The sequence below is a fragment of the Bubalus bubalis genome, chromosome 17 (assembly GCF_019923935.1).
Source record: "Bubalus bubalis isolate 160015118507 breed Murrah chromosome 17, NDDB_SH_1, whole genome shotgun sequence".
NCBI classification, from domain to species: Eukaryota; Metazoa; Chordata; class Mammalia; order Artiodactyla; family Bovidae; genus Bubalus; species Bubalus bubalis.
In genome coordinates, this window is record NC_059173.1 from 27,678,050 (window position 1) to 27,690,847 (window position 12,798).

A 12,798-nucleotide genomic window follows, 5' to 3' on the forward strand; every position below is an offset into this window, starting at 1 on the left:
TGGGTGGGGAGGAGGTGCAGGGAGGAGCAGAGGGCTTGGGGGTGGGTGCAGGGTTGAGCAGGAGGAGCCGAGAGAGTTTGAACTGGATACTTGCTCCTGGGCCTTTGTCAATGCTCTCACGCCTTGGCTATGCGGACTTCTCGCAAAAGACCTCCACCACCCAGAGGCCTTCCCCCTACATGCTCACCACCAGGCTCTAGTGGATACTCCCAGGAGGGCAGCCTGGCCCCACAGAGGGCTCCAGCTGCATAGCCAGTGGGTCCCGGAGCAGTGTCCCCATGCTCTGTCCTGCCCTCTCCAGGCCTCATTCTCGATCCCTTGACAGTGTCGGGCGGGGCTCTCCTGGCATAGACACAGAGCACAGGCGAGGCTGGAGCTCCTTCAGGCCAGGAGGGCTCTGGGAGGCCTCTCCCCGCTTTCCTCCACCCTCCCCCTGACTCCTGACGTGAGGAGGAGAGACTGCAATGACGGAGAGACCCAACAGTTACAGCTCAGCGCACTGGGACCTTGGTGTGGGAGCCGCCCGTAGTGGGGTCCATGCTCCTCTCTGCTTCTGCAGAGGAACAGATGAGGACAGGCCAGGAATCTCCAGACCCTTGTTGGGGGCTTGGAGCCCCATGTGCCTGGTGGGTGTGGATAAATGCCTGGGCTGGATGGAGGCTGACGTGGGGCTATGATAAGAGATCCCTGGGGCCCGCGTTCCAGTGGTGAGCACTGTCCCCTTCCCCATCAGCAAGCCTCCCACTGGAGTTTTGTCCACAAACAAGGAGTGAAGGTGTGATTCACATAGGGAGACTCAACACACGGGGGGCTTTTCTGGATGATGGCTGTAGGGGTTGAATAGCCACCCCCTTCCCAAACTCAGGTCCACCCAGAACCTCAATTGGAAATAGGGGTTTTGTGGATGTAAACAGTCAAGGGTCTAGAGATGAAAACCTTCTGGATTAGGATGGGCCCTAAATTCAAGGACGAAGGTCCTTATAAGAAGAGGAGAGAGACAAATACACCAGAAGAGGCCTTGTGAAGATGGAGGCAGAGATGGGAGAGGTGTGGCCACAAGCCCAGGACACCAAGGATACCAGTAGCCAGCAGAAGCTGGGAGAGGCAGGAGGGACCCTCTCCTGGAGCCTCTGGAGGAAACGTGGCCCTGGCCATACCCTGAATTCAGAATTCTGGGCTCCAGGGCTGCAACAGGCTTCCCTCGCTGGGGTGCTGAGCTGGCCCCACTCACCATTATCACTGTTGTCGTCCACCAGGATCACCTCCTTGAGGAGCTGGGAGGGCGTGTGGTTGACCACGCTGTGGACGGAGCGCAGGATGACTGAGAGGGCTTCATTGACAAAGATGAACACCACAGAGATCTGGGGCAGGTCATCTGAGTAGGTCATCTGTCTGCACCTGCAGGAGAGATGGCATGGGGTGCAGAGGTCAGTGTCAGGACAGGACAGGGAGGTGGGAGCCTGGAGCCCCCATAGGAGGCCCACTGGGACCACTTCTAAATCCTGCTACTGATGGAAGAGAAATAGGGATGCCACGGTTAGAAAAGGAATGAGCACAGGGACAGAAACAGAGGGATGATGTTCATCTCAGAAACCCTGACTTCCACACTCTGACCCTGGACCCTGCTCTCTCCTTGCGGAAAGACAGGGAAATTGCACCTGTAAGGGATTAACGTCCCACTGAGATCACATTTTTTTGACACCCTTGGGAGGCATGAAAGAGAAGTGAAGGGGAGATGATCGTCTCTTAGTGCAGTCCAGTGGAGGGTCCAGGAGAGCTCCAGCCTGGAGTCCACATCAGCTACTCCCCATGCCCAGCTCTATCTGTGCCCAAGGTGGTCATGGTGTTGGTGGCTGGTAGACAGAGGGCGTCTACTGGGAAGGTCCTATGCTCAACAGACACTGTCCTCTGAAGTGGGATCTGAGTAAACAGTGATGACAAGTACACAAGTGTCAGATGTCTGTATGGGACAGCCTAGTCATGGCCTCTGCCTAACCTCAGCATCAAGATAAAATAGAATGATGAAGTATCTTTTCCAAAGGTCTTATCTTGGAAGTAGGGATGTGGGAGGGGAAATGAAGGGAGCAGGGAAAGCAAGGTGAAGGTGAAGCCGCTCAGTCATGTCCGATTCTCTGTGACCCCGTGGACTATAGCCTACCAGGCTTCTCCATCCATGGGATTCTCCAGGCAAGAATACTGGAGTGGTTTACCATTTCCTTCTCCAGGGGATCTTCCCAACCCAGGGATCGAACCTGGGTCTCCAGCATTGGAGGCAGACGCTCTAACCTCTGAGCCACCAGGGAAGCCCAGGGAAAGCAAGATAATTGAGCGTGGGATGAGGCCGGTGAGCGCCTGTTAATGTAATAATACAGTGGAATAAATTCACAAGGGAACATGGGGAATTATCAAAACTAGAGAAGTGGGGGGAAAAGGAACAAAAATTCAAGTAGGTAATAAAGTAAGACAGAAGGAACTCAAGTCTGTTGGCTGCTACAATAAATGTAAGTAAACTAATTCTCTCTCTAAAATAGCAGAGGCTGGTCAATGAAGTTAGATACTTACACACTAATGCACACACACACATGCACACATTCACTCACATATTCATTCACACACAGCTCCGCTGTTTATGGCTTATAATAAACACAATTAAAATAGAGTGATTTTTTTTTAAAAGATTGGAAATATAAACAAATGAGAAAAAGATGCCAAATACTGCCTCCCTAAGCCAGACATTCAGCACAGATATCACATAGGATGGAGAAGGCTCTTTATGAAGGAGACAGAATAATTATAAACCATTATCCCAAAGTGAACTAGCAGCTGGGTATAAAAGGGAAAATGACTAGAAAAGTAAGGAGAGTTTGATGAAACCATAAGTGTGCGTCACCTTCAGACTGGGCAGACTGAAAAAGTAAGACCATGAAGGAATTTACATAAGGAAGCCCCTAATTCCTTCAGGGAAATTTTTTGTTTTCCTTAGGCCCATAGGACATTCACAGAAAGTGGTCATGTATTTGCAAATCAGAGAACTTTAGATTTTTATGAAGCAGAAATTTCACAGGCTGGGCTGGGTCTGTGGGCCTGTGACCTGAGCAGTCCCACAGCGCCTGCACTGGGAGCGACCCACTCCCATCACAGCCTCCTCCCCATCCATCCATGTGCTTCCTATTCTCATCAGCTAACCAGTCATTAGGTTAGGGGCCACACTGCTCCAGTATGGCCTCATCTTAACTAATTACACCTTCAACAACCCCATTTCCTAATCAGAAACATTCTGAGGTCCTGGCAGGTAGATTTGGACATCTTTTGGGGGACACACTTAGCCCACGATAGGTCATGCCTATCCCAAAACTGGAGAAAGAGCTTTATTTAAAGATGGTGGTGCGCGGAGGGGGGGACTTCCCTGGTGGTCCAGTGGCTAAGACTCTACACTCCCAATGCAGGGCTCCTGGGTTTGATCCCTGGTCAAGGAACTAGATCCTACCTGCTGCAACTAAGACCCTGTGCAGTCAACAAATAAACAAAAATAAATATTAATAAAAATTAAAATGTGGAGTCATTGTAGTTGTTGGGGGCTAAGGGTGAGAACTAGGTAGAGCTGTTTGAGAAAGATGACTAATACTGGGCATAACCAACCATGATGATAACCAATAACTATAATAATCAATTATGAGAATAACTGATCATGATGATAAATAATAATGAGGATAACTGATACTGATGATAACCAATTGTGATAATAACTAATACTAATGGATAATCAATCATGATGACAACCAATCAGGATGGTAGCAACAGCCGAGGGTCCCCAGCGCACAGCACCTGCTCTGTGTATCTCAGCCCTCCAGCTCCCTCAGCAGCCCTAACAGAAATGTGAGGATCCTGGCGGTTAACTCCCCGCTCCTGTAGTGAGTGCTGCCCTCAGAGCTGGTGCTGGCTGCCCCCAGCCGGCGGGGAGCGAGCCTTGAGGGCGCTGTCCCTCCCTGCCTGCTCGCAGCTGGGGTTAGAGCGCCAGCCTGGCTCTATGACTAAGGAGAGCCCTGTGTCACTGTCACATTGGTATGGGCTGCGGTGCTGCAGGGAGAGTTCATCACTCAGGAAAATGCTTTCTGACAAGAAGACTTCACTCCATTTTTCTGTAGAGGAAGAAAGTTGGAATGTACGGTTTTCATGAACCTGCAAAATGTGTAAAACAGGGAAAAAAAAAAAAAAAAAAACCTTGAGGAAGGAAATCTATCTTGAGAGTGGCCGCGGCTGCAGTTGCAGACAGGAAGGATGGGTTTGGAGGAGGGGTTCTTGGGGTGTGGGGGAGGGGTTGCAGTGCCCCCCACTGCCTCCCCATCCCAAAGGCCTGGGCGCTGGCAGTCCTGCACTTTCTTCCCAGCCCACCATCCTCAGGCGTCCTCACGTGGCTTCTTTAGGGTCTCTCGCCCCCCACTGCAGGCCCCCCAAGAGTAGGCTCCTTCATTGCTGTACCCCAAGACCCCAGAGTTGGTCACGCAGTAGGGCTTACGAGCACTTGTTGACAAGGGGAAGAAAGAACAAGTAAATGGGCCATGCATGGCCGAGTCCTGACACTCTTGGGCTCCCCCGCCCCCGTCTTGATGCACAGCAACCTCAGCACAGCAGGAACCTCCACTGTGTTCAGGGTGTGGAGGAAGCTGGCGGAGTCTGGAGGCCATGGGAGCTCTCGTTCCCCTTCCTCTCCCTCCATGACCACGTTAGGAGGCCAGGGACCTCTCCGGCTTTGCCACTGGGCCACAAAACTTTTGTTCTAAAAGAGGTTTCAACTGGCAATAGCCTGGCGCTGCCTGTGGAGAAGCCACCAGCGTCTGCAGCCGTCTCCTGGGGACACATCTCACATGAGACTCCTTCCAGGGGCTGGAGGCCATATTGGCCAGAAGGGACGAGGTGCCCGCCCCCACGGCTTCCACTTGTGAGGGGACGGGGGCTGGGGGGCGAGCACGGAAACAAAGGTTTTGACTGAAGAGAATAGAGCGGGGTGATGGGGTGAAGAGTGGTCACAGGGAGGTGTCTTTGGACAAGGCAGTGGAGGAGGTGTGGGGGTCCCAGAACAGTCAGTCCATTTGGGCCCCGGAAACATACACCCAGATATTTTCAGTCCCAGGTCCAGAGGCTGGAAGTCCAAGGCCGAGGTGTCCCAGGGCTGGTCTCTGAGGCCTCGCTCCTTGACATGCATACAGCCGTCTCCTCCCTGCATCCCCACACAGTTGTACCTGTGTGTCTGTGTCCGGATCTCCTCTCATAAGGACACCAGTCCTGTGGGATTAGCCCCACTTTGCAGCCTCACTTTACCTCAGTCACCCATTTATAGGCCCCACCTCCACACACAGTTACATCCTGAGGTCCTGGCGTTAGGACTTTAACATATGGATTGGGGGGGACACACAACTCAGCCTACAGAAAAATCCAAAAGATAAGTAGGACCCAGCCAGGCGAGGACCAGGCCGTGCCATGGGCTGGGAGCGTGCAGGGCATGTTTCCCACTGGGCGATGAGCTGTCTCACTTTACTGTTTGTCTACACTTAACAAATCACACCCGTTGCAAACATTTGCAGCTCACAAATTGTTATTTAAGTTAGAAATCGTGCAACAGAGGTGGCTCATTTTTCTCCAGTGCAAATTTGCATAAAAATAATCTGTTTTCCTTAGCATATAATCCCCTTCTCAGTTGGAAAATAAAATTGTTTGTGTTAAATATTGAGCAGAGGGTGTTCCCTGGTGGTTCAGTGGTTAGGACTCTTTGCTTTCACTGCTGAGGACCCAAATTCAATGCCTGATCGGGGAGCCAAGATTCCACAAGCTTTGCAGGGGCCACCAAAAATAAAAATTAAAAAAATAAATATTGAGCCGATAGAAGGGTTTGTTTATCACGCATAAATAGGTAAGATGTCAGTGAGGCAGTAAGAAACCTGTGCTAATACCCCACTGGAGATCAGGAATGTTACCGTCCAAGGAGCAGCTTCCTCCTCTCTGCTTTTCTTTACAGTCTCTGATCCCAGGTACCCAGCCTGTAGCGCACGTGAACTTGACCTTAGGCTGAGCTCCTCCGGTCCTGCCTTTGTACCAGGACAAGCTCCACTGGCCACCAGGCCAGCCTGTCCCACGATGTGCCTGCTTCTCCTCCCAGCAGTGGCACTGTATTTCCACATCTCTTTCTGTGCCTGAATCAGCTTTCAGTTTCAGGGCTCAGTGGCCTCCCTGCCCCACACTGGAGCCAGGGAGGGGCTGGATGTGATGGTGGAAACAAAACTGACCACCACGCAGCAGTCCTGGAATAAGTCCGTCTAAGTAGAACCAGAGGGCTCTTTGTAATTAAAAGCCCTATTTCTGTCAGACAAAAAATAAACCAAGTTGACGGAGTTTGGGAAGAATCAGAGTTCAGCAAGAGGGCGGCTCTGAGAGCTTGTAATCACAGTGATCCAGAATGGGTCCAGGAGTGGGGCAGATGCAGGGGACAGAGTGGGGGACATGGGCAAAGAGGGAGAAGGACCTCCATCATCCCCACCCAGGGCCTCCGGAGGGGGAGGGAGACCCAGGGCACACCCACACGCTCTTGGCTTACTGTAAAACTGAGGGAAGACCGGGTGATACACTATAATAATTTCAACTTGACATTGAATGTTACATCAACATAACATTTTTATGTTCAAACCCGCAGCGGGGTGTCCCCACCCTTCCGTAGACAGTCCCAGGTCAGGAGAGAACGAGACCCTGTCTCCCTGACCCCCTCCCTCCTGCTACTCCCTTCCCTGCTCCCCTTTGCGACAAACTCATCCCTTTCCAGCCCCACCTGCTCTGGCAAAGCCTTGGCCTTGACTTTAGTCTCCCATACCTCTCCCTTGACCCCCTTCCTGCATGTGCTCACCACCCACTAAGAAAGGCACGATCTCTAGGATGTGAGCTGGGTCCCCTCTGACCTGACCTCTGTATTTTTCCTCTTGCTCACCTGATGGCCCCTCAGGGCCCCAGTGCTTCCAAGAGCACGAGAGTCTGCTCCTGCCTTAGGGCCTTGCATGCCCGCCCTGCCTGGCACACGTCTCCCCTATGTGGCCACATCACTGACTGCTACTCTGCTCTGCCTCCCGGGCTGGGAGCCCCAGGAAGGGCTTCCAATTTGTCCGGTCACTGCCTCACCAGCACCTAGGACTGCAGACGCTCCAAAGGCTTCAACACATATCATCATAGCTCCTGGTGGACTCAAAGGTGGGCTGTGAGATGCACGTTTAAAGCTATGACACATGTGGACAAACCTCCGGATAATTCTGTATGGGGGAAACTCAGAAGTCTAAATGTGAGTGAGGTTCAAGCTGAATTTGAGGATACGTGTGCACCTATACCCCACATGGGCACACGCATGCCCACGTTCACACATGCCACACACACCCATGAGCCCTTGACAGAGGAGTTGTGTACTCTCCTTGGGGGCATTTGCCTTATTCAGGGGACTCTTCAGTCCCTGCTGAGCCACGTGTAATCCAACCAGACCAGGTTTTCCCAGTCTCAGGCCTCTGGATTTTGGGGCAGGATAATTCAGTTAATTCTCTGTTGTGGGGGTTGTCTTGTACACGATAGCGTTTAGCAGCATCCCTGGCCCCCACCCAGGTCGAGACAATCCAGAGTGCCTCCAAACATCTCTAAATGTGCCCTGAGGTGACATTACCCAGTAAGGAGCCCTGGTCCAGGATCTGAGGTCTGACCCTGGAGGCCTTGAATTCGGCAACCATTCTAGCATCATCAGGTTCTCGGCACCCATCCCAGAGTGCCTGGTGACTGACACCTGTTGCAGTGCAACCCTCTCGAGGTCCCTTCCTCCCCTTGAAAATGTAACGCCAGCCAGAGTCCTGTCCATCCTGTCTCAGGCTGAGGACATTTGCTGTGGTCCAGCTCAGCCCCTACCTCTTCCCCAGTAACACATGAAGTCCACTTCCCATCATCACATTCTAAGTCCCAGCCCCTGGATGCAGTGAGGGACATGACTAGGTCTGAACCAGGCGTTTCACCAATAGGCCCAGGAATAGACACACAGAGCCACAGAAATGTTGTCTGAGGCCTTGGGGAGATAAGATGTGAGGCTGGAGCAGCTGCATTCATTTTGCTCCCAGTGGTCAGGGTGAAGCCATGAGGCAAGAGCAGAGCAGAGAGACGGTGAGATGCCAGGTCCAGATGACATCAGCTGATCCTCATTCCAACTCGACATGAAGCCAGCGCCTCCTCCAGACTTTGTAGTTGCAGGAATCATATATCCCCTCCCTGTCTCTCCCCTTTTCTCTCTTTTTTCCAGACTAAGACAGTTTGAGATGGATTTTCTGTCACTTGTGATGGAAGGAGTCCTGATCCAGCACAGGTCCTAAAATGTGCGTGATGCAGGGATGCACTTGTTTGAAATCAAGGATGCCCCTCAGGAGGGGTCTGCCTGGCTGCAGCATCCTGGAGTCCCTGAGCATGCAGAGAGGGGAAGACAGGGGAGCTGGTGGGTTCAGTGCTCACAGGGGTTAGCCTGGCCACTGCCTTGGCCATAGCACATTCCATCTCAAGATGTCCCTGTCCGGGTGAGCTAGGGGCTTTTATCATATTGTTGGTGGAGATGACACGAGCTGCTTCATCCTAACCCTGTCCTCGTCTGGAACACACACAGTCCCAGCTTGGAACCTTGATTGCCTCTAGAGGAGGGGAGAACCAACTGCCAAACCCCTCAGTTAAATTCTCAGCAAACTCCCGTCTCCAAGACTCGGGTGTCCCCATCATCCTGTGAGGCAGAGACTGAACAAACCAAACTCTGCAGGGGCTCTGAGAAGGAGCAGGAAAGCACCCTTGCCTTTCATGGTTCACAGGTGAGACACACAACTACCCAGGGAAAGCCTGCTGGGGGCCCTGGGAAGCTTCCTCTGTTCTTAAAGAGCAACAAGATGTAGGAATGTATTTATTCTAGCCCTTTGGAAATTTGACTTATGAAGATGTGATGCTGAGAGCTGCAGCAGCCATATTGTGAGCACGAGGAGCATAAGCCCAATGCACTGAGTGTGGCAGAGCAGAAAGTTGGAAAGAGTACCGGTCCCTGGTGATGCCACTGAGCCACCAATGCACAGCTTTGTCCCCCCTCAAGCCTGTGGACTTCTTGTTATCTGAGATTAGGAATTCCATTGTAGTTGCAGCCACTCCTGAGTTGCTGGGTTTTTCATCTGAAAGCATTCTTTTTGACATGGAACATTCATTCTTTTTAGGGGGAATCCCACTTCTACCTTGAAATGTCATCAGCCCCTGTACCCCCAAATGTCACCCCACGACAGTCTGAGATGGGTGTTCCGGCAGATTATGCTTTCCAAAGATGCTGCAACATCAGCTCCCAACCCTCCTGGCACTTTGCCTCCCTCCCTTCGAACCTCAGGGACTCAGCAGCCTCTCGCCAACAGAACACAGAGAAGGATGCCACTTGGCTTCTGAGCTGCGCCATGAAGAGCAACAAGGTTTCGTGTGCTGGGTCTCTGTTCTGGGGCCAAGTGGTACCACAGAGGGAACCGGACTCTGCCCTGGCTGCCGGGCTGTGAGGAGGTGCAGGCCATGCAAAGGAGCCCTGTGTGGGTGCTCGGTGGACTGTACATCTGCTGGCAGGCATGTATATGATGGCACCCCAGGTGATTCCAGCCCCTATGGTTGAGCCCCCCGCTAACATCACTCCTTCTCAGAGCAGTCCCAGAAGGCATCGCTCAGAGAGTCAATTTCCTCTGCACCCGGTCTGACCCCTTGCCTCTGAGTCCATTAAAATGTGGTTTAACACAGCTGACTGAGCAGCAGCTGTAACTGCGACAGGTATGTTCCCCAAAGCCTGGCAGTTCCATCCTTCTCTTGGACACATGGTGTCCTGCGCGGTGCTGGGCACACAGTGGAGGCTTCCCACAGGCTGGCAGGCTTCACACTCGCCCCCACGCCCGCCAGATCACAGTTTTAGGAGGGGTTGGGCTGTGTGCTCCCCCCACACCAAGAGGCTCTGACTCGGCCTTTGCGTGCCCCACCTGGAGCCAGAGAAGTCAGACATCCTCAACCACCAAGCCGTTTGGAGAGGATTTATAGACCCGGAGAGCAGCCGGCGGTTATGAGCTCTCGAAGCCACTTCCGAGGTCGTGGCTGGAATGCGCAGCAGGCGGTGTCCCGGCTGGCCTCATGGGAAGCGGGGCCATGGCAGCGACACTAATGGAAATTTATGGGGACGCCCTTTGTGCCGCTGGAGAGATAAACGCGGGATGGAGAGGGGATGAAGTGGCGGTGGCCTCCCAGGGGGACAGCAAGCTTCTCTTGGTGACAACAGGGCACACATCCATCTCCGGGCGGAGGAGACAGGTCTGGGCTGAGCACAGGCCAGGGAAGCTGAGACCAATGTTTCAGGGAACAGCTGCTAGGAGGGTTGTAGGAAGCCTGTCACCAAGGCAGCGGCATCTGCCTGCGGGGTCAACATGCTCCTGCCCTCTGGGGGACATCAAGGTGAGCCTGGAATCCCCAGCTAGCTCGGGCCACCACAATGCCCAAGGCAGGATTCTGATGGGCACAGAGGCAGAGCAGCCCCCACAGAAAACCAGCACAGACGAGGCTGCTAGGGAAGGTAGGAACTGGAGACCAGCAGGATGAGAAACACCAGAGCCTCCTGCTTGGGGGTTCTGTCTTCCCAAGACTGAGTCCATCCTTCTGTCCAGGGAGTTGACTACAAGACCTCCCAGAAACAATATGTATGTGCACACACACACACACTTGTGTGCTACGCTGCACAGATGTATAAGCACACATGCACACAAGTAATAGTGAAGTGAGAGTTGCTCATTCGTGTCCGCCTCTTTGTGACCCCATGTCCATGGCATTCTCTAGTCCAGAATACTGGAATGGGTAGCTGTTCCATTCTCCAGGGAATCTTCCCAACCCAGGGACTGAACCCAAGTCTCTGACATCACAGGCAGATTCTTTATCAGCTTAGCCACCAGGGAAGCCCAAGAATACTCGAGTTGGTAGCCTATCCCTTCTCCAGTGGATCTTCCCGACCTAGGATTGAACCAGGGTATACTGCATGGCAGGTGGATTCTTTACAAGCTGAGCTACCAAGGAAGCCCAGACACAGAGTCAGACACGACTGAGCAACTTTCACTTTCACACAAGTAAAACACTATGCAAATACACATACATACAACATAGAGGTACACGCATGTATTACACATGCCCATGTGTGCATTCTCATGCATGCACACATAGGGCACCTTGCACACGACCACACGCCGTGGAGATGTTAACGGCTCACATTTTAGTCATTTATTTATTTTTAATGATTTGTGGCTCTACTAGGTCTTTGTTGTTGATGGAGGGCTTTCTTTAGTTGTGGCAAGTGGGGGTTAATCTCTAGTTGCGGTGCCAGGCTTCTCATGGTGCTGGCTTCTCTTGTTTTGGCTCTCAGGCTTTAAAGCACCAGCTCAGCAGCTGTGGCACAAGGCCTTAGTTGCCCTGAGGCATGTGGGATCTTCCCGGACCAGGGATCAAACCCGTGTCCCCTGCATTAGCAGTCAGATTTGAGGGAAGCCAAATGGCTCACATTTATTGGAGGCACCTGCTCATGGAGCTGAAGGCAAGCACAGATGGAGTACTCGCTCTCCGACACCCAGGTCCCCAAGTGCATGCAGTAAGCAGCTGCAGGGAGACTTACATGAACCCTCAGAGAGACACATGGGCTGCGATGCACAATCTTGACACCACATATTTGAGGAGATCTGAGCACACACACCTTCAGAGCTCAGAGCAAAGCCAGTCAGAAACAGAATGTTGGGCCGTGCACAGAAAGACCCCTCCCACATCCCCCTCATAAGAGGCCCGATGGGATAGTCACACTTGGAATTGTGGGCTGAAGGGCATGGTCGCTATCCAGGTGCCCTGAGGCCTGCCCACACCCAGGAAAACGAGTGGACTCCACCAGTGGCCAGGCCGCAAATCCCTGGGTGCAATGCTACAGAGGAGCCCTGGGCCTCCTGGAGTGCCTCTGCCTGGACAGCAAGGTCCATCAGGGCCCAAGTGCGCCATCTTCAGGGCCTATGACCTCCGGTCCCTCCAGGCCCTCCCTCAGACAGCCCCTGAGGTCGCTGGGCCAGAGGCCAATGGCCCTTCACATGCAGGAGTCCAGCCCAGCACCGATGTCTTCATTCTGTTGCTCCAGAAGCCCCAGCAGGGCCTCTGAGGATGCTTGGTGAGCCCATGGGGAGGACGGTGGAAGGGAAGGGAAACATGGGACCCCAGGTGTTTGTTCATCCAGCCCCACATTGACTGGGCCCTGCTCCGCCATCCAGCACATCCGCAGCTGAGATGGAGCCACGGGGCAGGTGGCCCCTGCTTCTCCTGTCTCCTGAAACTAATAAAGCCTTGGACCTGCTACCAGGGGACCAGCTGGCTCCAAGGAAGAGCCCAGTCAGCAGGAGAGCAAGAGGGTGGGGGTCTGTTCCCAGCAGTGACCATCCCACGCTGAGAAGCAGGCTCACCTGCTGGGTCCCCACCCTCCGTAGACCCCTCTTTCCCTGAGCACAGATGAGGCTCCGGGGGCTCTGGGAGCTGGTGGGAGGGGAAGAGGGTCAACTGGCTGCAGCAGTTCCACCCGAGGAGGAAAGAAACCAGAGGAAAGAAACTGGCATGTTTCCATGACAACCCCACACTTTCCATCCCATCCCATCCATCTGGGACACGCCTCCACTCACAGACCCTCAGCCCGCCAGCAGCAGTGTCGGAGCCGCTGCGTGGAGTCGGATCGGCATG

General features: G+C 53.2%; 1 protein-coding gene and 1 non-coding gene across 3 annotated transcripts in view; both read right to left on the reverse strand.

Annotated features, from left to right (window-relative positions):
* The window catches only part of GALNT9 (polypeptide N-acetylgalactosaminyltransferase 9), a 118,658-nt gene that overhangs the window by 63,182 nt on the left and 42,678 nt on the right, over nucleotides 1–12,798 (reverse strand). For both annotated transcript variants that reach the window (XM_006045542.4, XM_006045543.4), the window contains one exon: nucleotides 1,232–1,398. In XM_006045542.4, the coding sequence (XP_006045604.1) occupies nucleotides 1,232–1,398 (167 nt within the window). The remainder of the gene's footprint in view (nucleotides 1–1,231; nucleotides 1,399–12,798) is intronic.
* On the reverse strand, nucleotides 2,232–2,303 carry TRNAW-CCA. The gene has a single exon. It is a non-coding gene; the product is annotated as a tRNA-Trp (tRNA).